This window comes from Corvus kubaryi, unplaced genomic scaffold, assembly GCF_017639235.1.
Source record: "Corvus kubaryi isolate FWS band 111438036 unplaced genomic scaffold, C.kubaryi_AGA036_p1.0 37236, whole genome shotgun sequence".
In the NCBI taxonomy this organism is placed as follows: Eukaryota; Metazoa; Chordata; class Aves; order Passeriformes; family Corvidae; genus Corvus; species Corvus kubaryi.
This window is the reverse complement of record NW_024581067.1, coordinates 1,383,845-1,411,034: the sequence shown is the minus strand read 5'-3', so window position 1 is coordinate 1,411,034 and position 27,190 is coordinate 1,383,845. Positions and strand designations below refer to the sequence as shown.

General features: G+C 38.9%; 1 protein-coding gene across 1 annotated transcript in view; it reads left to right on the top strand.

Annotated features, from left to right (window-relative positions):
- XRCC4 (X-ray repair cross complementing 4) overlaps positions 1-27,190 on the top strand; it is a 61,767-nt gene that overhangs the window by 14,093 nt on the left and 20,484 nt on the right. Inside the window, exons 4-5 of the mRNA XM_042023040.1 lie at positions 390-539; positions 3,076-3,263. Of these exons, the coding sequence (XP_041878974.1) occupies positions 390-539; positions 3,076-3,263 (338 nt within the window). The remainder of the gene's footprint in view (positions 1-389; positions 540-3,075; positions 3,264-27,190) is intronic.

Genomic DNA, 27,190 nt, shown 5'->3' with positions numbered 1-27,190 from the left:
TTCCAGATGAATATTGGTTATTTTGAATTATGTTAAATGTTCTGTACTTTGGGTGATAGCAGGCGGTGAGTTAAAAACAGAGCCATGGGGAAGAGCTTGTGTGTAGTAATTTCCTGTCCCCCAGCTTCCTGACAGCTTCTTAATTTGAGACTATTCAAATACATTTAGTTGTTGGCACTGTTCTTTTAAACCTTACTTATTATAATCCAGTTTCCTGTTTGAAAGTACCACCAGTTCTCTGACAAACTGAATTTGGGGAGGAAAGTTAGAATAAAATTACAAGCACGCTTGTGTTTGTATATTCCCCCCCCACACAACCCCCAAGCTAGTTATGTAAAGCTGTTAAGCACCCCAGTGGTTTTAACAAGATTTTCTTGCTTTTTAAACAGGTGTTGGGAAGATGGAGAAGACTTTGAACAGAATTCATCCAGTTTCTGATCCAGAAGCAACCTATTTTCTACAGGTGTCATGGGAAAAGGATTTAGGCACTGGCTTTGATTTGCTTCTTAGTGATTGTCAGTGTGCATGGACTGGGACAGGTAATAATGGAAAGAAAAATACATTGATTTAAATTATTCCTGCTCTTTATTACTGCTTTTGAAACACTTTCTGGACTGTGACCCACAACTTGTATGAAAACCATTTCATGGGCATTTTGTCCCCGGTGATGGAGAAGGTGGGGTTCATGATCTTCTGGGATGTGAGAAGAAGAAGAAGAGAGAGCTTTGAGATCTGGAGAGCTTGTGTGTCAAAGCTAAAACTAATTCATTGAGCACATGGATATGGAATGTTTTGTTCTGTCTCAAGAATATATAATTTCTTGGAGTGATGCTGAAGTAACACTTCTGTGTCTTCTCCAGATTCTGGAACAAATGTGTATGTGAGTTGCATTTGCAAATTGGAGTCCATGAAGCATTTAAGTGCAGATGTTTCTAAAATGTTTTCTTAAAATTTTAGTAGCCAAAGGTAGCTGTATTTGGTGCTGAAGTGAATTTGTGGGAAGGAAAAGGGACAATAAATTATCAGTAGGGAAAACTTAGCCTGTGGGATTTTTTTCCCCACTCTAAAACCTCAGTAAAAGGATGGGTCTTTGCATATGTGCATGCTCCTCTCACTCATGCCCAGCAAAAAAAGGTTAGATTTGTGTGTTCCTTGAGAAATGTGTCAAATACTTGATCAAAAGCCCTTCTCTCAGTAGCAAAAATATTTTAGAGGGAGGAGAGAATGATACATTTTACAGCAAATAGCAGGCAAGGCCATTTTCTGGACACTCTATCTGAATTACAAGAACCCACATAGTTCCTTCTTCCTTCCTTCTCCCTGCCCAAAAGATGTTGTTTCTCCCCAGTTCCTATATAAGCCAAGCTTTCATATAGGTCTGAGATTAGATAAATGTATGTCAACATTTAAATTAAATCTGCTCTTCCATATTCCTTTTAACATTTCAAACACTCCATGGATCAGGGGTCCTTGCACAAAGGAAATACATGTATTCCAATCCTGATTCCCTGTAGTGAAAGGTTTTTCTTTCTTGGCTTGACAATAGTCAAGTTATTTTGAAAATAACAAGAAGGGTGTTAACAATGATAAATACTGTTTTTTCTGTGTGAAGGATCTTCTTGTTCTTAGGCGACTTCAAAATCCTCAGTTTAGAATTCACAAAAAGAGGACTCTTATTTTTCCAAGCGAAGGCTGTGCCACTATAGCTGGGAGTGTATAGAAAAAATAGGTAGACACAGTTCTCATTTTGTTGATTTCCTGCATCTGGCAGAAAGGCTGATAATGATTTCGCAAAGCAGAGGGGAGTGAAAGCAGGATGACCTCCCTCTTTTAAAAAGGAAAGAAAGAAACCCACACCAGTTCAGCATGAGCACTGGGTGCTCATCCAAAGCAGAGTTTTTTCTGTTCTGGAAGAATCTGATCCCTTTCTGAGGAATTCCTGCTGAATTCCTAGTCCCTTGAATAATTTCATTGGGGATTGGCATTCTTGTGCATGAGGCCTTCCTACTGCACTGCTCTGTGCTTTCAGACAACAGAACATTGGTTTTGGTCACTTTCTGAAGTTACTGCGTCATGTTTGAGACTGCTTGGATTTTAAATTCAAAACCTGGAGGGAGGGAAAGCAACGGTCAGAATATTCTTGCTGTGGGAAATCCCTTTTGGGTTTCTCATGCTGTGGATTATTTTGCTTGGCAAGACCTACCAGGAAGAGAGTGAGAGCTGCTGATGGAGTTGTCTTTTATGAGTTTTGTATGTTTAAGGTGATGATGAAATGTGTTAGGAGTCCTGTTTAAGGAGAGAGGGAAAACAGTGAATGTTGCAGGGGAGGAGAAGCACACAAACATGCAATGTAATCTACTGTATTACCTTTGTATTGGGTTAGAGAGCTACATCTATGAGGATTTATGCATTTCATATTTCCATAATGATTGATCAGTTCTGCTGGTTATATAACATAAAGAAACATGCAGCATATACAGGAAAAAATCCCCCACAGTGCTCTGTTGCAGTATTTTAGTGTCTTTCTTTTTATGACTTTCTTAATTGCCATTAAAAGTTTTATCTTCTCAGTATTGAAATCACTGTTCTAGACAAACACTCCTTTTATTACTCTTTCAAACCTACCTTTTTCTGCCCCTCTTTGCCTCCTGCTGCAAGGGATTCCACATTTCTCTCTGTACTGTTTTGGGGCACTTCAGGCAACTAGAATTGTGGATGAGTAGCAATAAAGCAATAACCCATTTTCAGACGGGAAAAAAAGGGACAGAACTTAATATTTCTGAAAAACACAGTATTCCTGCTACATTTCCACTGGTGGAAATGGCACACTGATGTATGTCAAGGGACGAATAATCTCCTGATATTTCATGGAATCACGGAATTATAGAATGCCGTGGGATGGAAGGGACCTTAAAGGTCAGTGCATATATTTTATGTATAGATATAAAAATACATATTTTATATATATGTATAGATACAAATCTATATAAATATATGTTTTATATATAATGTATAATATAGATACTTGTTCACACACATTGGATTATTTATTTCTCACATGTCTCTTTCTGATAGTGTCTGAAGCAGACATTTCTAGGGAGGCTGCTGACATAGAAATGGACAGAGAAAAATATGTGGAAGAGCTGAGGAAGGCACTGATAGCTGGAGAAGAGTCAGCTGGCAAATACAACTTTGTGATTTCAAGAGATGAGCAGAATAAGGCCTGTCACTTTTCTTATGAAAGGAACCTGAAGGATGGCTCTGTAAGTAGATAAGTGTTTAAATTTGACTGTTAAACAATGAGAATGGAACACATTCTTGTGTTTTATTAAGGTCTTTAAAACCAGACAGACTTGTGATACTCATTCCAGATTGAGTGAGTGTTGTGAGCTCTTCCACGGGCCAAAGCTGGAAAGAAAGTTGGTGGTTTGGGGTAGATGCTGCCCTTTTGAAATTGTAGCCTCCTGTGCAATTCTGTTTTCCTTGTTTCTTCATCCTGTCTCTGTACTACTCACCTAAATTAGAAAAAAATAAAAATCAGGCAAGATTATCTTCAAATGCTAAAACATAGTTTTAAAATCAGTTTTTCTGTTACTTCAGATATTTTGTAAGCTAAGGCTAAAATTGTTGCATTAAATTGCAAAGGAGAAAGTGGTTCCATGCTGCTTGCTTGGCTGCCAAGGAAAAAGCACCCTCTTAAAATGAGAAAGAAACCAGTAATCTGTATCTACAGACACTTCTGGTTATTTCAGGTTGTGCTTTGGTGTGTTCAGACTTTTCTGAGGAAGAAGCTAACTTAAAGCAAATTCCTAGTTTGTACTTTAATTTTTTTCTTAATTTTTTACATGCCTTTTTCCTTGTGCAATATAGGACTTTTCAGCCCAGTTTGGCTCTTGAGGAGCCAAAAGTTAGGTCATGTATGTCTGCCAGTCTGCATTATCAGTATTTCTGTGAATTTACCCGTGACCATATTGACTATAAACCCCTTTTTGACACTTTTGTGAGCTGTTTGGTTGCTCACAAAGAGGTTGCAAGTGCCATATTACAAGGTTAGGACCAGATTGTACTCAGAAATTGAGAGCAGTAAAGGAAAGAATGCTTTTTTTGTTCCTGCTCTGTGTTGCACATACTCTAAATACAAGACAGATTAAATGCATGCTGTATTTTTATTAAGTGAAAATATCCTTATGTATGTGGGCTCACCTAATATGTGTTTCCATCGATTAAGGCTTATGAGAAATTTAAATTGTATGGAAACAACTATGTGTTGATTTAGGAAAATAATAATAATCTGGCCAAAGAAACTGAAAAAAAAAAGAACCTCAATTCTTATGTAAGCTTTAAACTTTGGGTGTCGAAAGAATGGTTTTAGATAAGATGGGATTTCTTGGGTGAAAATACACCTTCCCCCCCCCCCCCCCCGTTCTGTACTATAAACTAATGCCTATGAATAAAATTGCCAAAGCAATTATGTAGCATTAAATAATAGAAATGGTTTTCAGGTGTGTAATACAATATGTTCCACGCGTTTTGCAAACTCTCTGTGGAAGTATTCGTGATCTATCTCTTTCAGCATCACATTAGGAAATTTTCCTGGGCTCTGTACATCCAGAGGGCTAAATGTAAATTTAGCACAGAGGAAGCCTAGAGAAACTATTCTGCAGCTTAAACATGACTTCAATTCAGTGTTTATTTCTTATCAGCCCTTGCTTTTCTTACTGGGTGTTTGCCTTTACATCTTTTATTTAGTAGTTATGAATATTTTCTCTTTCTCCTTTCATATTTCAGAAACTGTTTAGATAAAGAAACACTTCCCAGTCTTGGGAAGAGTGTTGCAGGGCCAGGGTGAGCAAATTCTGTCAAATTACTGTGAATAAATAGGAGATTACTGTTCTTAAACTAATGTTTTTGTCACTTGATATAAAAGAAAAGAAAAAATTAGAGGACAGTATGCATGAAGATGTAGTTGGCTGTGTTTGCATACTGAATGTTCTGTTCAGTGTTCAATAATTAACAGTTTTTAGTAAAAGAACCACAAAAACTTCTGCAATGCATTGTTACACTCTGAGCTATAAAATGTTTACAATTCATGTAGGTAACTTTTACTGCAGAATCTTTTAATGAAATTGGTACATGGGTCCCCGAGAGTAAATTTCATAGTCTTAGAAAATCAATATGCCTTGCCTTATTTTTTAGAATTATATGCATGCTTATATACACAAATTTGGTTATTTTAATTGTTTTTAATGGGACCTGCCTAGGACGTGATGCTGATCACCAGCAGTCACCTATGCCCAGTTAATTCCCAGAGCTGAGCTCTGTCTTAATTCTCCACCCCCTGTGGGACTCGTGACTGGCAAATCTCTGACCTAGATACTGATTTACTGTTTCCATGGCTGTACCAAACTGTGCTACTTGAAATAAGTTTTACCTTCTTTGCAGCATCTTGCTAAAGCTCTGCTGCCATAAAGCCTAATTATGTGCCAAAACTGTGTTGGGTGGTCCGTAGGAGTGCAAATAAAAGTGGTGAGGTGATGTTAAGCAAAGGAAAATATAGGAATATTATTGAGAAATATTTTCTGATATGGGAATTTGTTTTACTGCCCAGGTGTTTTCTGGAGGAAGTGGTGGCAGCCCCAGCATGCCCCTTGCTTTAAAGGGGGCTGGAATGAAAATTGCATAATAATTATCTGTAATTATCATTGGCAGTGTAGTACATTTGCTGACTTAAGGTGCTTGATTCACCTGTTGTTTAGTTAATGAACAGATAGCTTCCTTCCATGAACTGATGTGCTTACACCTACTCCTGCACTGCTTTGATGGCATGATACCAAACCTCAATCTCCAAATAATTTTAAAAGTGTTTATAATCATTAATGCGTAATAATGGTGTGTGTGTGTAAGGTTTATGTAATGAATGAGTGCTGATGGTTTGGTTTTTGAATGGATGGAAAACTTCCCCAAGTCACAAAGAATTCCTGTGTGATTTAGAGGAAGCACAGTGTAACGTGTTTGTTTTGTAGTGACCTGGTTGCCTGTAATGTTTAGAAGCATCAGAAAAAGAAAAATAATCTAACTTAAGGGATGTCCATAAGGGTTTTAGTACTTATTTAAATATCTTTTGGAAATGTTGGTCAGGAGAGATAAGATGATGTCTGAGCTTTAGAAACACTGGTTCTGGCTGTGCCTCAGGATGTGCAGCTGAGCCGAAGAAGTTGTGCCTTTAAAAACCATGACGCGTTCGGTGAAAATCCTGATGTGTTTTGTGAGAATTCCGAAGCGTTTGGTGAAAATCCCGGCGTGTTTGTGATTTATCTCCCTCAGGACAGGTGGCTCTGCCTCTGGGAGCCGTGCCTGGGGTGTTGGGGGCTGCTCGGAGGGACCCTGGAATAACAAAGTCTGCGGAGTACAGTGGGAATTGTGTGCGGATCCAGCTGCAGCCCCGGACGGGCCACACACACGGAGACCCCGAGAGGGGCCGGGGAGGCTGGTCCAGCTCAACTGCTGCCACCTAAACAAACACCAGCCACAGAGGCAGTGATTTAGCGCTTGATCTAAGTAGGTGACCACTGGGAAGTAAATCTTTCCAAGTGCTTCAGCGAGTCACTCCACATATAATAAATAATGGAAATCCGGCAAGCTCTTTTTTTTTTTTTTTTTTTTTTTTTTGGGACTGGCAATTAAATAGACTAAATAGCCTTTGATAAACAATTGAGTGCTAGCAGTCTCTTTTTTTACAGTAATGTGACAGGCTCTGGGTTTTTTTTTTTTTCCTTGCCTTTTGCTTAAGTTTGTAAACAGGGAGGGTAAGAGCTTAACAAATTCCACCTTAGATGCAGAACTGTTGCTAATTAGGATGATGGAAGAGATGCTGTTGTTTGTCTCTCCCATTTCCTGTGGCTGCTTTTCCCTGGTTGGGCCAGTGAGTTCGTTATAAGTTTACTAAAAGTTGAAAAAAAGCTGGAGAAGCTAACCAAAACTTTTCACAGCATACTAAATGAGAGAAAAGTATTTGGTAGAGCTCTTTGTGCTGTCCAAACTGTCTTGGTTCAAGGTCTGAGTAGTTACTTTGCTCCAAACCACTGAGGATGTGGTGTTTGGTTAGCAAAGGTCACTGGGAGTTCAGGTTGTTTCCCAGGCAATTCCACCAGCTGAGGAGAGAGGAAGATGAAATGATTAATCCTTAGGTCAGTGTGAAAGTAATGACACTTATATCACTTAATGTCTGTATACTTCAGGACCTGAGAGCGGGCACTTGAATGGGTTTCTTGGAAGCCCATTTTGGAAATAGGTGGCTTCTAATGTGCCTTATGTAATAAAAACATTAAGTGTTATCTTATAAGTAATCTCAGGCTTCTGCCACATGATTTTCCCCATCTTACCTCGAGTGTGTACCCTCAGGTCTTTCAGGTACACTGGAAATGCAGTGCATCACTTCTGTAGCCCTGAGGTGAGAAAAGCCATTTCTTAAAGAATGATTCCTCACCATATTAGTAGGTGTACAATATTTCACAGAAGTCCTGGTGAATTAAGTAATTAAGCTCTGCTACTTTCCTTTCCTTACTCCTATTAGAGTATATATTTGATTGCTGCTTCTGATAAGCTGTAGTTTGGAGAAATTAATTTAAAATACTGGGAATTTATACCTTTAAAGCTGGTATTGTTGAAAAAAAGAAGAATCAAACACTGTGACAAAAAAATTCTCTTCAGTTTTTCTCAACCTGTTAGGATCTGTGTATTTCACTGGACTTACCCAGTTGAACAAAAATGGTAGTTTAATTGCTTTAAGGCCTACTGCAAACTACAGTATAAAGGGCATTTCCTTATTTCCTAGTACAATGAGAGTCTAAATATATTTAAAGTACATGTAACATGTTCATAAAATAACAGATTTGGATCTGTGCAAGAATTGTCAGTTATCCTTCCTCCCTCCTGGTGTTTTTGTGTTGTCTCCCCTCCTTTCCTCTCTATTCCTTCAGATTTTCCCTTTTTGGAATACCTGCTGCGCATTTCAGATCCCTGTGTAGACATCAAGGCTTGCTTTCATTTACAGAATGGAATACAAGTGCTTTCCTTTTAGGAGGAAAAACTCTTTAAATCATGGCATATTGACAAGCTTTAGTTTCCCAGACACAAATTACGGAGGACAGTAGATGCTCTGGAAAAGAGATTACTGTGTGTGGGCTCCAAACCTTCACTGCAAGACCCCAGTCCTGTATTTTCTGTGAGGATGAACAGCACCCAGAGCCTGAAAACCAACAAGAATCTCACCAGTGGTTTCTCTTCAGAAACTCTCTCACAACTCCAGTGGGAGCATTCATCTTTCTACCTGCAAAGTCACAGGAGAGCTCACAAGCTCAAGATAATAATGTTTTGTTAACTCTTAGGTTCACTAAAATAGGACCTTTTCCAGTATGAAGTATTGAATGGATATGTTTAAACTCTCAAAGCAGCTTCAACATCTACCTGTATTACTTCTGCTACAGTCACAGAAAATGTCTTGAAATGTAAGAAAAGGGCAAATTTAAGATGTCCTGTATCTTTTAAAAAAAGTGACAGGTATGGAAATATCGCTGGGTGACGTGATGCAGAAATAAGAGAGCTGCAGAATGCGCTGTGAGGAAGGTTTTAACACCTCTGTGGATTTCTTTCCTTAAGTTGTGGTGATCTAAAATACATGTGTCTTTGGTTTTAACTCACCTCTGTATTAGTAGTCCACATATAAAAATGAACTTTTCTCTGAACAGTGAAGACAAGTCCCTAATTTCTGTGTCCAATGAGCAGAGCAAGATCAACTCTTTTTCTGGTGGAACAGCACTACCATAAGTTTGCTGGTTCCCGAGAAACTCTGTGAACTGTTGTGCCTGACCATAGGATTTGACAGAATGCTAATTACTCCCTGTTGCCTGCCAGTGTGTGGAATGAGTGTTTTTCATCACAAGGACAAAATCTAAGGGTCTTTGATTTGGGATTTAAAATTTGAAGCCAAAACGCCCATATATTGGGAATTGGTGAGTAAAATATTTGATTAGAATTGTTCTGAAATGTTTCAGTCTCACTGGAAAATTCTTTGGCAGGTAGGTTTTCTTCATCCAAATCTTGAATGTGGTTCTCTTGTAAAAATACGTTTCCCAGAAAGGCAGGTACAGCACACAATTTCAAGAGTAGGTTGCTGGGTAACATCGTTCCAGGAAAAAACTCTTCCATAGAAGATGATTTGTTTCATTATCTTTTCTTCTTGTTCCTCTCAGGTACCTCTGCAAATAATGCCTGACATTTCATTTAAAATCAGATGTCAGTTGCTCTGTTGGGTACAAAGTATAACTGGGTTTTTTCTTACTTTTGGAACTGAAATCCTTGTCTTTCTGTATGTGTTTTTCTCTGACAAGTCTTAACTTTTGGGGGTTTTTAACACTTTGAGGTATGGTTTTTTGTTCTGTTCATAAAAGCACGCTGTCTTCTCAGTGTGTGAATAATACCTGTAGGTTATTAGCCTCACACAAATTTGTAACAGAACATTGCCAATAGTCTTAGGGGCTGCAGATCTACCAAGAGGTGGAATTTGGAAACAGTCAGGTTTTTTTCTTTGCTTGTTTAATTGATGGCTATACATCTTGGAAAACAATGGGAGATTTATTCCCATTAATTCATATTGTTACCTTGCAGTTGCGTTTTGTACCTGTTCAGTTTTAGCTGGGATGAGAATTTGTGGTTCTGTATAGTTCATCCATCTCAGAAACATCATAGGGATGAATTTTGCTATTTAGTTGGAATAAACCTGACTCGACTCTTCCAGTCTATCCTGAGTCCATATTCTTCTCCTCTGAGCTGAATCACTCTGAGGAAAAATAAAAATTAGAAAAGGGTTTATCTAATGTAGCTTTTAGAGACTAACCTGAGCTATTGATCAGGAACTTCTGATCTGGGTGAGAGGTCCAAGCCTGAGGTGATGTGGGGAAGATGCATAGCCCAAAGAAAAATTGTGAGCTTCTCCAGCCTTTACAAGCACTGTTTTATTTTCAATTTTGGTTGGGGTTTCTTTTGGTTTTTTTTTTTTTTTTTTTCTTTTTTTTTCTAATAATTGATAACAGAAGAACTTACTGTCATCTTTTACTTCCCTGGGCTCACAAAAGAGTTAAAACTTGATTTCAAAATCAAAATGGTGATTTTCTAAATCAGCCATCACCTCTACAATTTTGGTTTTGCCAGTGTTACTGGCTTGATGTACTGAAATACATTGAGAAATGTAGTTCATCTCATTAAGAACTTATGAGACATTGTCTAGGACATGGGTCGAAACTGAGGAATTCAAATAGGAATTGCACTAAAATATGTAGTATTTATTTTGGATTTATATGCACTGATTTGTATGCCAGAAAAAAGTTATGTTTCTGAGACCACCTGAAGGTTTTGTTAGCTCTGATGGGGGACCAAAAACCATGTTTTGCTTGACTGTACATAAGTAAATATGAGTTGTCTCTTGTTCAAGAGGTCAGAGAAATAATCAGCCTGCTCTTATGTGTGTGTGCTAGCTTGAAAAGCCTGTAAACGACACAGATTTTTTTTATCCAAAAATCCTTGCAGGCTGTGGGTGAATTACTAGAGATGTTTGTGGAAGGGATATTTTAATAGGCCCCTTCTGTGGACATGTGGTAACAGAAGTCCTGTGCTAACCAGTGCAAGGGGGCTGTTACCTGTATTAGCTACCTGACATAATTCTAGTTTAACAGTGGTGTAATCTGGGGAAAAAACCAGCATGACTGCAAAAAGGACATTATTTCTCTGGAGAAGAACATTCAGGTACCAGTCCTTTAATTTTTCCTTTTTGAATGTGGTCCTCAAGAATTTTTTTCTTCAGTTTTTCTCAAGCAACTATTTTCTTTGTTGATTGCCAAGATGTACACTTACTATTTACCACAGGGATAAGACTGAGCTTATCCACTTTCACTAAGGATATTGATTTGTGGGAAATAATCGGGGCAGATAAAATGAGGAGAGAGTAAGAGTACTATTTCTTTGATCAGGGTCTAGTAAAATTGGGCACTCAAACACAAAACCCAAACACGAGAGAGAAGACATACTTAGCTCATTTTGGGTTCTGTGGGACAGGCTGATACCTAAAACTGAGCGTGTGGCATCTGTTTACACACCTTTATTACCAAGTTTTTAAGCCTGGGAGTCAGGAGCTGCTGCCTTTGCCCCTCCTGGCTGAGCTGTGTGGTTTATCTCAAGTTTGTCAGGCAGGGCTTGGAGAACACGAGAGCAGAGGTTCCTCCCTGGGGCTCTGCCAGGGCTGCATGTGCTCATCAAATGTTGTTTAGTCACGGCAGCATGTTTATGCCATCTGCAAATGCATGTGCTCCCCTTCCTGAACAATGCTCTTTAATCAAGACCACTATTGTGGAGAGGCTAGCAGGAGCAGTATACATAATCAGCAGGATGCCAAAATTAGAGTTACACGTGCATTTTTCCCTAGCCCCCACCACGTCAGCTCGGGGTAGCAAGCTTCCAGAGGGTGCCACTTCTCTGGAATTAGTACCTTTATCCATAATCTCTCGTACTTGTGTATATTATTCAGAGTCCAAGTTGTTTAAAGAGCTTTGTGGTAATGATAACAAATCAAGAGTCGTCGTGGAGAATTGTTAAGCCTATAGGAATTGCCTGCTATCTTTTATTTGTTAGGAGACTCCATTTTTCCAGGTCTGTCTAAACAGAAACATCCACTAAACCATTTCACATCTGTTGTACTCCTTTCTTCCTATTTCAAAAGCGTGAGCTTTTTGTTCCACTTATTTTTCTGAACAATTTTTTCATTGTGTTAAAGCTCCCCTAACTTTCTGCTAGTTCTTTTTGCTGGGTACTAAAGGAACTCTTAGAGAATGCAAATGTGTTTGAGATGGTGTTAATTCCCTTGGTAAAAGCTGGGAAGTGAAGTGTGCCAGGCAGTGTTCTGAGAATGCATGTGTTCATAGATGATAGTAATGATATTTGAATGATTTACATATGTATCATATGTGTGTTAGGATATTTATTCATAAATATACACTCAGTTTTACCTTTTCCATTTCTTGCAGAATAATAGAATAATTAGGGCTGGTAGGGACCTTAAAGACAATTTCTGTAAATTTCTTGTCGATTTTTATGGCAATTATTAAAGGTGTTTTGCTTCAACAATAACTTGTGTCCTATTGACACAAAACTTTATGTTTTGTTGTGGGTTTGCTTGTGGTTTCTTTTTCCTATGGAAATCAGTAGTGGGGCAGGAGGAAAGATCTCTTTTCTGATAGTGCTGTAGTGCTTGATTAAAGCTGAGCTAGTTAATCCCAGTATCCCTAGAGCTGGGTGAGACAACCACCCTGGACCTTTCTCCCTTTTCAAACCAATTTTTTTCTTAGGAAAAATGTTTATATTTTAAATTTGATCTTTCAATTGCTTTCTTTAAATTGCAATTTGAAGGCTTTAGGCTAGATTTAGATAAAATCTAGCTGTCTAAACTCAGGGTTTGTCATACTGCTCCTTGAGGAGTGTTAGATTTTACTTGTTGAAAAAGAGAAGCTTGAAACTGAGTCAGTGACATGTCTATCTGTCTTTCATAAATTAAAATTTTGTGACACCATCTTTTTGTCGTGGAGGTTCTCTGTGTGATTGCGCAGCTAATTCAGAGGTCACTAAAATTCTGTTAACTGCTTTTTGTTAAATTTACCACATGTGGCATACTTGGTTTTGATTCATCAGAACTGGGTGCAGTCAAATGTTTATCAGTTATCTGCCAGTCTCAGATTTTAGTCAATTAATTTTTAGTTCTCTGTTACTTTCACCTGAAGAAACTGTTGTTGTATTTCAGGGTGTGTGAGTGATTCTGCAGGTTGTGCCCAGTGACTGTTACAAAACTGGGTATTTTATGTACTTGAGCATGGAAAATGATGTCATTCAACAAATGGCAGCTACTTTAATTAAAAAAGAAATTAAAGAAAGTCCCTAGATGTCAGGTCACATGCTTTAGGAAAATAACATTGATTCCACGATACAGGAGTGTTTTCCTTTCAGCTGCAACTTTAAACCTGATCTGGACCATGACACTGGAAAGAAATACATTTCCATATGGTAAAAGGAATGTAGTCATATTTGTTGAAAAATTCATGTGGCTTTCTCCATAAAGCTGTTAATGCTTCAGTAGTCTGGTGGGTGACATAAACCCTCTGTGTCTTATTATTTTTAGTAGCTTTGAAGAGAAAATGGCAATCAAGAGAAAGTGGTCTTTATCATAGGCACTCTTTTTAAATAAAGAAATGAAATATTACAACTTATTAGTATATGATGGAAACACCAGGTGTACCAGGCTGGTACTACTGAGCTCTCTGTAGACTTAGATCAGGGTGGTAGCAACATGCACTGATATTGAGAAGGAAATCTCTATTTTGCTCTAAGGCTAAAGCAGCAGCTAGGGAAAAAATATTCTCAAATTGTTCTTTGAACGTTCGGATATGTTGTGGGAAATGCAGGGGAAATTATGGGAAAGCGTTTTTTTTCCTGCTTCCTGTAATTCGGAGAAGTAAATTTATAGTGCAAAGGTAGCATTTATGGGGTGTCAGTCTGTGATGGATGCTTGAGTCCATCACGAGTGTTGTGTAATTGTTGTTTTCAGAGTACTGTGTGACAAGATGGAGATCGTGTTTGTACTTAAAGCTTTTGGGTAGTGCTCAAAAACAGCTTATGGCTGACAAATATTGTAGATGGGCTGCTGCTAACACCCAAGCCTAAACTACCAAGACTTTTGGTAGTTTAGGAACTAACAAATGTCTCTGACATTAACACAGCTTGGATTGTGCAATGACCTTAATTAGCTGAAATGTTCTGATATTTCTACAGAAACTTTACTGGAAACTTACACAAGTTTTGAAAAGATACATTTAACCTGTTAATTGACTTATGCGGCCTGTTTTGAAGGAACATGCCTTTTGAGAAGTGAATGTGTGTTTTTACTTTAGAAAAGAAGGTGCCAATGAAACCTAAAGTTGTAGCTAAAACATATTCGAGCCACGCTGGGGTTTTTTTGCAATAATTAAGAATTTCCCAAGTGATGTCTAAATGGATTCTCAGTTTGCCCTGAAGTTGGGCATTTAAATTGGAAGCTCATCCTGTTACAGGTCCCAGCTGCTCTCCTCAGTGAAGAAGAGTGAGTATTCATAGCCATGGGCTAAGAAGGGTTGTTTGAGAGATAGGATCTGGTTTCCTTCAGTGTTTGTTTTCAAGGATTATCTTTTGGTTGCAGTGGATTCCCAGCTGTTTCACAGGTCCTAAATTTTCCATTCATTATCAACTTGACACCTGTGGAGGATAGGCAAGATCTTGAGTTTCCATCAGGTCTTTCCCATGGGCACGGAAGCTAATTTTAGAACATTCTGTAGATAAGCCATTCAAATGATTGTTTCAGAGCATTTTAGGTCATAGAAGTCTTTTATTTTACTGTGCAGTGTTGTAACTGGTAGAGATGGCAGCAGTTGCAGGCAATGGCACGGACAATGGATAGTTTTATAGTAGTGCTGTTGTAGGTATTTCAGTTTGGACACTTCTGTCCAAATAAAATACCATTTTGCTGGAAGTTCCACTGGGAGTAACACTATGAGAATGCTGAGTTTTTTCCTGAAGTCAGTTTTTCATAGTCCTCTCTATGTGGTGACTTCAAAAGCTGATCTCTCTGCCTGTTGGCCTTCTCATACTTAGGGAGGGTTTGTGTGCATATTCTCTGAAGAATTTCAGCCTGTCTTTTTTGTTGTTTTACCTGTTCCAAGTGTTACATGAGGAAGTTCACACTGGTGAGAGACAGTGATGTGCAGTATTTAAGTCAGCAGTAGAAGAGATAGCCAAGAAAAAGAACCTGGAACTTCTAACTTATTTGTCAAACACAATTACAAGTGAGTTTGGGTTTCAGAAATACTATTTATTATTCAGTCCATTAGCTGGATCCTGTTGGAGCAAACAATCACATGCAGCTGAAGCAGCAGCTTTTCAGTTTGAAGCTTCTAAATTTTGATCATTTCAGCTATGGGGCGTCCTCGTAAGTTGAAAATTATGTCTCAGTGCAACTCAGAAGTTTCATTTGTTGAAAGGAAGTGTGAGATGTCAAGGGAGGGCTCAGTTCTCGTATTTGTGCTAAGCCTTAAAACCTGGCTACTAGGTCAGCCAATTTATGTCTCAATAGCTTTGGACTTGTACAGCAGTCATTCTTTACTGTGCCTTCACAATGACTCAGCCCAGGCAGATTTCCATCCCCCTTTTCCACCCCACTCCCCTGGATTAGTCATATGCAATTTAGCAGTGTTAGAGGAGCTGTTTCTGGGCTCTCTCTGCAGATAGTTTTGATTATCAAAAAACAAAAGGACTTAATTCACGGATATCTTGTAACTTGGAGACTTCATTCTGAACAGAACAGAAAGCCTGTTCCTTTCCTTTCAAAAAAAAAAAAAGTCACTGTGATAGAATAGTGTTTGGATTTGTAAAGAGAAACATAATTACATTTTTGCACTAACTTCTGTTAGCACAAAAATTCAGAAAAAAAAATCTCAAAACGGATTCTGTTTCTCTTGGTCTGTTTATAGCATTCATCTCTTTTGTGTTGTTTTCACTTTAATTTTCTTTCATCTTGCTATTTTTGAGTCCCTTCCCTGAAGCTCATTGCTGGGCACAACTATAAAATTATCAAGCTGAGGCTCAAAACTGCTAAAACACAGAGTTTGATGCATGTTACACCTTGGAACTGCACGAGTACATTACAAGCAAAGAATTTCCATGGCTCCCCTTCAGCATCACAGTCTCAGCTGCTCATATGGCATCCATCTGTGGTCTTCTGGCAGCAGCCTGGGCTGCTGCATGGGAGTTTTTGGAGTTCAGAGCTAACCTCATGTCTGTCTTCCCATCACTCTGGAAGTTACGAAAATTTTTCATGGCTGCCCTGAAGTGAGCTATTAAAATATTACAGACACAGGAGATTGAATTAATATTGCTGCGAGTTAATAATGGGAACGTAGGTCTGGGGTTTGGGTTTGTTTTTGTTTTTTTTTTTTTTAATAACAAAGCCAATATCTTTGATTTCTTTTCTTTAGCTGCGTGTTCTGTATGTGCAGATTATGGTGGATTTCTTACACAGATAGAAAGGATGATTGATTCTTGTTTGATTAATATGATTTATGCTGCCTTGCCTTTTCTAAAGGTAATAAAGACCATACAGATGGTTGAATTAAGTACATAGATCTATATCAAGATTTAAAATGTTTTAAGGATCAAAAGTCTCACTGTTTCTTAAGAAAGCACATTTAAATGAGATTTTTCCTACTCAAGTGGGAGTGTACAAGTACAAAGGACTGGATAGAAAAAAGTGAGTTTACAAAAGATAATCAGGATAAGATTAATATAATGAAAAAAACCTGCAACTTAGAGTTATGAGCAGAAATGCTTTTTTTGGAAAAAAATTCTGTGAATTGTGCTAGGCTTATATTTTTGTTCTTATTGGGTTTCTGAATAATGCTGAAAAAAGTTGCCATCACTTCAGAGCAGACCAAGATGTTCCATTAGTATTTCTCCTCTGAATCTGAGAAGCAAAAATATTTGTGTGTCACAAAGACAATCCATTAGTTACTAGGGAAGATATTACAGAGATGAACACATTTAAATTACCATTCTCCTCAAATAAATGGTGTCCAAGAGAGCAAAAAGAATTGGCTGAACTGATGTCTGGCTTGCTCGAGTCTGGTTTTAATGCTAAATCCATGGGAAGTTATGGAAGACTTGAAAATGTGCTACTGTTCTGTCAGCATGCAGTGGGTATCCTATCCCACTTGTTGGTGTTGAAATCTGAAGCTGCCTGTACTGTAGTCAGTCTGGAATTAAAGTAATAGGCAAGTCTGCTAAAATACTAAAGGGATTACAGAATGAAAATGTAATTCTGGCTGGTAAATTTCCTTTACAAAAAAATCCCTCTGCAGGAGAGGATCAAGGTTTACATCCCTATAGTTACTCATGTCCAAAGAGGAGAGTGTCAAGATCACTTAGACTGACCGAAAAGTGGGGAAAAAAAAAGATTGTTAAGGAAATCTGTGGATGAAGAATATCACAGTAGATTTTTTTGAGGTAGCATTTCAGAGGTTTCCATATTCTACACGAAAGCTGGATTTAATTATTTCCCATTAAATGCCTGAGGATTTGAAACTCAGTGAAATAAGTAATGGCTGTGGTTCTTACATTTGTACTGTTGTTCAAGCCTAAAATAAATGTGGTACATGTTTCATGTGTGCTGTAGTTAGAAAGTCTCCAGGTACGTTTGCCCATTAAATATGAGGACATCCCTGCAGGTTGTGTCCTTGAGGTGTCACTGCTGTTTTCATCTGTTCAGAGAATAAAATGTCAGCGAACTCCCACAGTACTTCTTCATATCTTGTATTACTCTTTGTCTTTATCCTGTATTGTTTCAAAGTGAGACTCTGCCACTCAAGTTCCGCATTTCGTTTCCCCTTTTTGGTGGATTAGGTAAGGCACAATAAAATCCAGGAATGAAAGCTGTTATCAGAAACCAAAGATATTCAGAACTGACGGGCAGTGGTGTGGCTCTTGACTCACATATCTGTTTTTAGGCTTATCATCTGCAGGGTGAAGAAATGTGGTATCATACCACTGTGAGATGGAGAGCAAAAAAAAAGTTTGTGGGTGCATTTTCCAAGTGGTGGATATGGTTATTGTGAGGAAACTGGGCAATTTCTTGGTTTTTTAAAAATAAAAACGAGTTGAAAGATGTGATCTCTTCAAACCACAAAACACGTGAGCTACCTTAGGACCTTAGAATTTAGCAGAAAGAGTTGTTCAAAATTGGAGAACTATTTTAAAGCTTCTTTAGAAGAGCTGTGTTGAAAGGGTTTGAGGGGAGCTTGGGCTTGTAGCTTTTGCCAGCAGTTTTTCACATTGGAGAGATTTGAGCAAAGGTCAAAACTTGGACACTGGAAGTAAAATGTTTATGTTTCATGTCTTGGTGCTTGAAATTAGTGGATGTTTTTTGAGACTCAGAAAAGCAAATGATTGTTTTTCTCAAGTAAAGTTTTGGTGGTGGCAGTTCTGTGGAAGAGTAAGAGTAGTTGTGGCATTATAAAATTGTGTGAAACATAGTTTTTTCTGAAGTGGTTTGTGCCTGTGTGGAGGTCTGAGATGGGAGTGAGAAAAGGAGGACGCAAAGCAGGAAACTTCTGGGTGAGATAAACTGAGATGGGGTCATCAGCCTCCCTCCAGGGGAGGTGGGGAGAAGGACTGGGTTAAGCTGGGCAGTACATGCCTTCATTAAGGCAGAACAGCTGTAGCTTGACATTTTGGTGCTCTACAATTGGGATTGGCCAAAGTTCATTTTGGATCCTTTCGGGTTTTGTGCATTCGGAGTCCCGCATCTCCTTTGGCCCGAGACCGTCGGTGCACATACAGTATAAAGCTGAGAAAATAGTTCCTTGAACAAATGTGCTCTGCATGTCATGTTCAAAACAAACAGGCAGTGTATTGCTGTGGCAACCAGACAATAAACAAGCGAAAAAAAGGACAATCTCCCTTAAATTCAGTGTGCGAGCAGTTAGTTCATTTAACAGGATTATCTTCTGTAGCGTGTGATCACCACGTTGTAGCAACAGAGTATCTGTATAACATGTATGATATTTCTCAGTCTGCTTTTTATCCCTACAAGTTTATATTTCAATAAATCTAAGAAATACTGTGTGAATATTTAGCATGGTTGCATAATTAAAGAAAAAAGAGCACGAGGTTGGCACTGATGGTCTTAGAAACTGAATAGAGAATGGTGTCTTATTTCATTTCTGTTCATTTTTTCCCTCTAGACGTCACTCCAGGTTCGCAAACAAGCAAACAAAAGGAGTTAAGCTCCTTCTTTAGTCCCTGCCTATGTACCTTAGCTATCAGTGGGGTTTGGAGCTGCTGTGGAGCCTGAGCTGGCAGGCGGGGAGGCAGCGCCGGTCCAGGACAGGGTGGTTCCTGCTGGTTACTCACCCACTGGACAATATGCTGGAAAAGCTTGCAGCACTGCTCTTTTCACCAAGTTCCTGAGTTATGAAGGGCTTCTGTTCAGCCCTGGTTGCAGGCCATCAGCTTCATTGTGTCTCATTTGTTTTTGGAAGCGTCTTTCAGAACTCGCGTTGGTGGGTTGCAGTTACTGTAGCGGTCTAATGCAGACTGCCTTGGAAATGCTCTGTGCCAATCTTTCAAATGATTTCCTCAGTATTTCTAAGTCTTCTAGCAAATCTTTAGGCAGCTGAGACTGATCCATCTCCTCTTCTGAATCTGTAAAGTAAAAATATTTGTGTGTCACGAAGACAATCCATTAGTTACTAAGGAAGATATTACATAGATGAGCACATTTAAGTTTGTAACTTGTTGAATTTTATCATGGAATCAAGACTGTTAGATCAATATCATTCAATGATAATTTTATTGGCACCTTTTTTTTTTTGAAGTAAAAATTATGTTCACTTCTCCAAAGGAGATGTATTCACTTCACTTCTCTTTTTGTTCCTTCAAAAACGGTCCCAAAAGTTGATTAAGGGGTTAAATATGACTTTTCAAAACTAGTTACAAATTGGCTATATCCAGGTGATTTTCATTAACCTGCATGGTTCCTGCTGATCTGGGTAAAGAAGAGGAAAAGTTTGTGTGCTCCTTGGGTCATATCTGCAGCAGCTTTATTTATGTATCAATAAAAACATAGCAATGCCTGTGACAGGCCTGTGCTGTAGGTGTCAGATGTGGTGTTTCCTCAGCACTCCCAGGCACAGGGTAGGATTGTTGGGTCTGTCCTGTGCAGGGCCAGGAGCTGGACTTGGAAGGGACACATCAGGATCATCAAACTCAGGTTATTCCATGATCCTAATAAAGTGCCAGATGTGGTAGCCCTCTTGAGCCACTTATTGTAAGCATGCAGTTAATTTAGGAGTATTGGGCCACTGAATTAATTAAAAAGTAGTCTCAGCTCCATGCCCCGACTGTTTTCTCTCTCCTGACTCCTCTGACAAGTGCACAGTCTTATGACCTGTGGGGAAGCAACTGTTTTAAATATTAAAAATCTTGACGTAGCTGATCCAGATTGGAATTGCTTTAGGCCTTGCCCTCCAGCTATTTCAGATGCAGGTTGGCAGTGTGATTGAATAAAAGTTCTTCCCTTGAAAGAAGTTTCTTTTGACTCTGGTACTAAGGCTCATATACACTTGTATTTTATTTCTTTCTTGGCTGGACTGAAGAACCACAGAGACCGTGCTCTGAGCCTCAGTGGGGCTGAAATGGGGTGTAACTCCTGAAACCTGACTCCTGCAAATAAGGGATCCACCATGAACCAACTGCTAGTTCTGAGTGAACAATGGAAGTATTGTGTATTTACATCCATTTTAATACAACAACCAAAACCAAAGCCCCATATGCAGAGTACCGTTTTTGTAAGGAGAAACACCAGCACAGTGGTTGTGTGTGGCATGATAACAGAAATGCACATCCTCCGAGCTCACTTCAAGTGTGCTGGTTGAGATTGAGAAGTTGATGGCTTTTTTAGAGGTAGTTTGAATTTTAGGTCAACAGTTGCTTTCCAACTCAGCCTTCCACGGAGAACAATGTCAGTAGCTGTAGGCAAATGGAAAGGTGAGCTCTGCAGAGAAAAATAACAGATGCCCTCTGAATAGTTACGAGTCTGCACTTAAACAGGCTGAGGCTTCTTCCACAACCCTACTGGGCAGGAGATGATTTCTGAGAAGAGTGATTCTGCCTCGTCAGGGAGGAGCTGACCCATTGGGAGGGGCAGAAAAAGCTGAGGGGAAAGTCTCAGCTGCATCATAAAAGTTCCACTTTCACGAATCCAGTGATTCACTGGCGCTGCCTGGTGCCCTGAGTCACCGGTGGTGACACGAGCCAGCCCCATAAAAGGCCATTAATTAGCTAATTGCTACTAAAAAGAAAGCTGTTAATAGCTCTCACTTTTCATTCAGCCCTACTAAATGCAGAGAATAATGCAGGCTGAGCACTAATATTAAGGAAAATTAATTAATTTCTTTTTTTTTTTTGCCAATGTTATTTACAAATTAAATTAAAGCTGCTTGCTGCCACCATATTGTGATGGAAAGGCAATTAATGGATTTAGGATGAGCTTTCTGATGTTGGTAACTGGATTATTATACATGAAAAATAGGTTTCAGGCTGTCCTAAGGACTGAGGGGATGAAATTAGCTTTGCTGGGCTAGCATAGGCTTTTTGGTGTGGAAAATCATTCTGGAATTAAATGCTACAGAGAAGAAGAAAATTATAAAAAAATATGCTAATTGTAGGGCTTTGCTTCCTTCAGGTTATTGTCTACTTCCTGTGTTTGTTGATCAAAGTATAATTTTAATTATGTTTCACATTTTTTGCATGGAGTTTCTGTGTATAACTGTGGCATCTAGACCCCTTTAGGTTGTGTCTTAAAGAAAAAGTATTGGTATGGGAAACATCCAAACTAAACAATAGTAGACAAGATTTGAAGGGGAAGTAGATACATTTTTACTGTGTTTTTTATTATTTATTTGAAGCCTACCTACCACAGTTGCCTCGCTGAGTAAGAATTTCAGCTTTTCACTCAAGTTTTGGCAGTCCCCATTGTGAACATTAGGGAAAAAGCTTAAAAATACATGGTTTCAAAGCTCAAAAATACCAAAAACAATATAGAAAAGAAGGTAAGAGTAAATAAAGTTAACACTTACTTTCAAAAAATGTTAATTTTAACCCTATATTATGATTTTGGGATAACGAAAAAATCGTTCTTACAATTTTTTTTTGGATGGGTCATTAGTGTTGGAGTTTAATGTGAAAAAAGCAAACAAGTGTTTGTTCTTCCAGTGCCATTACTGACCCCTTCCTTTACATTTCTTTCTGAATGACACTGATTTGAAATGTTTAAATGAGAAAGGACAAATCCTTAAGAAAAGAGGTCGAGGACTTCAGAATCCAAACTGTGGAGAATGTGAGTAAAAGTTGGAGAAGTGCTCATTAGCACTGCCAAAGGCAAGGAAAAGTGGATGTTGTGCTTTGTTAATGTCCCTTTTCAGCAGGGGCTGAGACTGTCTAATCCAATTTTGTGGTTTTGGGGGGAGATTTGAAGGCGTGTGGATCCTGGGCCATCTGCTCTCAGGAGATACTTGTTCAGGTAACTTTTAAGTTAAAAAATCATGATTTCTGTAGCTCTGGGAAGGAAATGGTATAAATAACTGATTTGTCAGTCAACTGTATACTGCAAAAACTGTTCAGCTTCAGGTTGAAATGGAATTGCTCTTGTGTATTGTAACTTTTGTAATGCAAGTGTTAGAAAAGAACAAACAGAAGTTGAGAACACTTGGTTTTTATTTAAATTCTATTTCTCTGTTCATCTTTCTCAAAAACAGTGAAGTGGCTACAATTTGAACAATACTTAGAATAAGTAATCTGAGTTAAAAGAACTACTCTCAGCTTTGGAAACACTCATCTGTACTGATAAACAAGTGTTAAAAATGCTGGGAGGGAAATAATCTGTGGCAAAAGCAGTAGAGTTTTGAAGGAAAGGAGAAAAACAGTGGAATAGTGGAGAGAAAAACTGAAGGCAAACATCTTATTTTTGTGTCTCATAGTTCACAATGGTGATTTGTAGCAAAAAAGGCACAATGAAGCTCACACTTGCAGAAGGATATTTGAGTTTTCTAGTGCTTTGTGAGGCCCAAGAAATGGCTGAAAGATGAGAGTTTTTCTGTTACAAGATAATTAAACTCATTGAAATTGTGCTGAAATTTGTCCTTTTCTGTTTTCTGTTTTCTTTTTGCTGAAGACAAAGTTGGCAGCTCAGAACACAAGAGGAAAGGGTTTTGGGATAGGTGCTATGATGCTGAAAATGAAGTATTTAAACAGCCAGACAAAATGCATTTGTAATGCTCTGACATTTTTATCTGCTCAGTCATCTTACCAGTTAACACCCTGATGGCTGAAACAGTTAAAGAAAACACAGTAACAACTGGCAGTGTGTGACCAGACACCACTGGGATCACAAATTCAGGAAAGCAAAGACAAAAACAGTGAAAAGCTAAAATTTCCAGAAACTAGGTGTGAACCTGTAGGCAGTGGTTCTGCTTTTCAAAGCATTGACCAATGCAGATGTTGAGACATGCAAAGAAAAGAAAAGGTAAAATGTACGGTATTTTTTAAATTAGCATTTTGATTTCTCTTTTCATAGGACACACTGTAATCAAATTTCAAGTGTTCATCTTTCTCAAAATTTGCATCATACTACTAATTTCCCTGACCTTTCAATAAATACAGGCAGATGCACCGTTTTCCAGCTGTTTCTTCACAGTTTTACTCTTTTGTTGGACTGTGTGCAAGTGAAAAGGGAAAACACTTTATTTTTTTGTTTGTTTGTTTTAAAGCAATTGTCATGTTACAGTCAAACAAGAATAGAAATCCTGAGCTGGAGTAGAAAACCACCTTGACACAATTAGAGATCACTACTATGTAGTCTTCTAAGTCTCGTGTAATTGCTGTTAAAATTCTCTGAAATTCAGAAGTATATTTTTTATTTTCCATTAAGAGGAAATATGAACAAATAGCCCTTTTAATGGAAAAGAAAAACAAAGGCAAAATGCTAAGTTTGCAGGGCTAGTTTATGCTGTATTTAAAAGGTGCTGTAAGCTTACATGAATGATTAAAGAGAGACCCCACAGGACCTGAGTATTTGCTGATACTTTAAGTTGTCTATGAATTGGAGTAGTTCTTGAACTGGAGTAGTGCTTGAATAGTATTCCTTTATTTTCTGTCCATGGTAACCATGACAAATTAGCCCAAAACATTCACTGTCACTAGAGAACATAAATCTTTCTTTTCTAACATTTTTGCTGTATGCAATTAAAATAAACAGCTTTATTTCCTGTAAGCCCTTGTGAAATAGCCATTATGAATCAAACATTGAGAGTTTCACTCTCAAGCATGAAAGTCTCTGAACAATGTATATTTTGGTACATATTGAACATTTTCTGTAAGCTCCCATAAATAAATCCAGGAAATGTCGGTCCCTTGAGTACTACCTTCATTAAATCTGGAGCAGCTGTTGTTGAACTTGCACCCAAACATATAATGGAGTCCTTGACATCAAAAACTCTTCCATGGCTGGCATATTATTGTAAGTCTTTGTAAACATGTGTCTGTTCTGGAAGAGGGCTGATTCTATCAAAACTACAAACTGGTTGATGCTGTGGAAAATGGAACTCTAAACCCGTTACGCTCTGGGATATGGTTTATGCTAAACAAACTTGCATTAGTCTTTTTGTATGGTTAATTTTTGTTTGTTTGCTTGGGGTTTATTTGTGGTTTTGTTTGGGAGATTTTTGGTGGTTTTTTTTTTTTTTGGTGGGGCATTCTTTTGTTTCGGTTTTGTTTGTTTTTTGGTGGGTTTTTTTGGTTGTTTTTTGTGGTTTTGGATTTTGTTCTTTTCTGTTTTTTTGGGGGGGGATTATTTGTTTGTTTTTTGGATTGCTTTTTGGGTTTGGTTTTTTGGTTTTTTTTTCGTTTTGGGATGGAAGGGGTTGTTGCCTCAGTATTCTACAAGATGAGAGAGTGGCAGAGAACCTTGTTGTGATAGTGGAATAATTCTACAGAAGTTACAAGATACCTTTTCTGAAATCATGGTGAAAATATTGTTGCCTGAAAATATTAATGCTAGAAAACTGTAAGCCCCTTTACATTCTTACAAGTTGAGTAGGGCCAAAATATGTTATGTTTCATCACTCTAGGGGATGAAATTGCCCTGAGTTTTGTGTATCATTGATTGACTCACTTTAAAGTCATGGAATTGTGGAGTGGTTTGGGTTGGAAGGGACCTTAAAGCTCATCCAGTACCACCCCTGCCATGGGCAGCAAGTTCAACACCTCCCACTGTCCCAGGCTGCTCCCAGCCCCAATGTCCAGCCTGGCCTTGGGCACTCCAGGGATCCAGGGGCAGCCCCAGCTGCTCTGGGCACCCTGTGCCAGGGCCTGCCCACCCTCACAGGGAACAATTCCTGCCCAATCTCCCATCCAGCCCTGCCCCCTGGCACTGGGAAGCCATTCCCTGTGTCCTGTCCCTCCAGCCCTTGGCAATTGTCTCTCTCCAGGTTTCCTGCAGCTCCTTCAGGCCCTGCAAGGTGCTCTGAGTTTCTGGAGCCTTCTCTTGTCCAGGTGAACACCCCCAGCTCTCCCAGGCTGGCTCCAGAGGAGCTCCAGCCCTGGAGCAGCTCCGTGGCCTCCTCTGGATCTGCTCCAGCAGCTCCATGTTTTTCTTGTGCTGAGCTCTCCAGACCTCCATAACCTGTCCAGCATCTGATTTCACCCCGAGCGGTGTGTGGAAGGAGCCCTGTCTGTTCAGAGCAGTGTGAGATTCCACCTTTCATGAAGCTCTCCAGGCATCACCATGTCCAAGTGTCCTTTGCAAAATCACAGTCTGAAATAGTATGGACCCAGTTTGGAATTGCAGGGGTAGAAAGGCTTTCTCTAAACTGAGAGGTGTTTTCTTTCTCACTAAGCTGAAGTCCTCATGCTGGGAGGGATTGTTTCATCTGCTTCTCCAACACTGCAACTTCCCAACTTCTGTGCTGGAAAGTGGCTGCTGTCTGGACAAGTCAGCCATCAAAGTTGATTTGTGTTATTGTTTGTTTTACTTCCGGCTTATTTAAATATAATGTTATATTTGAATGTTGCTCCCAATTTATCAAGGAGAAAAGTGAGAGGAGTCATCCTGTTTGGATTTCGCTTTTCAGATGCTATTTTTTAACTTGAGAACCAGTGGAAAGAAAAGTCAGCTTGTGTATAAGACTTATGTTACTGCTTTAGAGAAGAGAGGCAATAATCATGATATGATAGAGAACTTATCTCGTTTTTATAAATAAATCCATCCTTAGCTACAATTAGCGAACTGAAGTAGAGGAGCACTAACTATCCTGACCTCTTGCACAACGGGCTTCTCCCAGTGGGTTTTGAAATACAGTATTTGTTTTCATAGTAGTTAGGATTCCTCCTCGTTTTGACGTGAATTATCTTGCAGTTCTGCAGAGAGCTATCTTTCCTCCTGGGAGAGGTATGACAAAAGTGTTTTGTTCTCCATTGATGAGAGCTGCCTCACTGTGTGTGGGGGGAAGAGAATAATGTCCCTAAAAACAGTTTTGCAATTGCACAGTTTTAGGTGTGGTCCCATTATTTTTGTGGAGTGCTACCCTAAATTATTAATCTGTGAAACGTGTATGAAGGTAAGATATCGTTTAATTCCTGAGACTTTATTTAGACGAAAACAGAACCTGATTTCCTGAAGATTCTTGCTATACTCTGTGATCTCTAGAGCCACAGAGGGTTTTTTATTCAGTTGGCGCTGTGTCTCCCTGGAAGGAGCTCTGTGAATCTCATTTAGACATAGGCATGACACTGGTGGTCATGACTGGGATCTTTTGGGGTAACTACCTCTAAATTCAGGTTTAAGACAGGGAAATAATGATTGCTGTGAGCTGTAGGTGCTTAGATCTGTACACAAAAGGTGCTTCTATGCACACGAATGTTGGCTCTTGAGATTTCTCATAGGGATACCTCTTATCTCATAAGATTCTGCTCAGATTTATTTAGAGAGAGGTGAAATAACTTCATTTGCTGTTCCTTCTCTTGTCCCCTTAAGGTCTTCCAAATATAAATGCTCAGATGTGTGAGATACAACCTTTCTGACAGGAGTGTGAGAACTTGGAGAGGCACTTTTGTGCTGTTTCTAATAACCTTTTTAACACCCTTCCCCCGTTCCGTGTGTTTTGGAAGTAGCTGATTTGTAGTTCTTGGTGCAGGCATGTGGTATTTTGGGTTAGTCCACTCCCTGTCTCGAGGAACCCCAACTTGCTGGAAGTTGGGGCTGACAGATGGTGCACAAATTACACTTGTTTTTGAAGTTACACTTCTGGATTGTGAAGACCCAAGTATTTCCAATTTATTTTTAAAGGCTTAACAATGGAGGTTCCTTCATTTTCTGGGGAAGGCTGTGTTTCAGGTAGATTTCAACACACAAAGGTGATGAAATTATTATCAGATGTCTTTTGCTTCTTGGAAATTTCATCTCCCCGTTCAGTCAGCATGGCATCATTTTTGTTTTCATTTCCAGCATATTTGA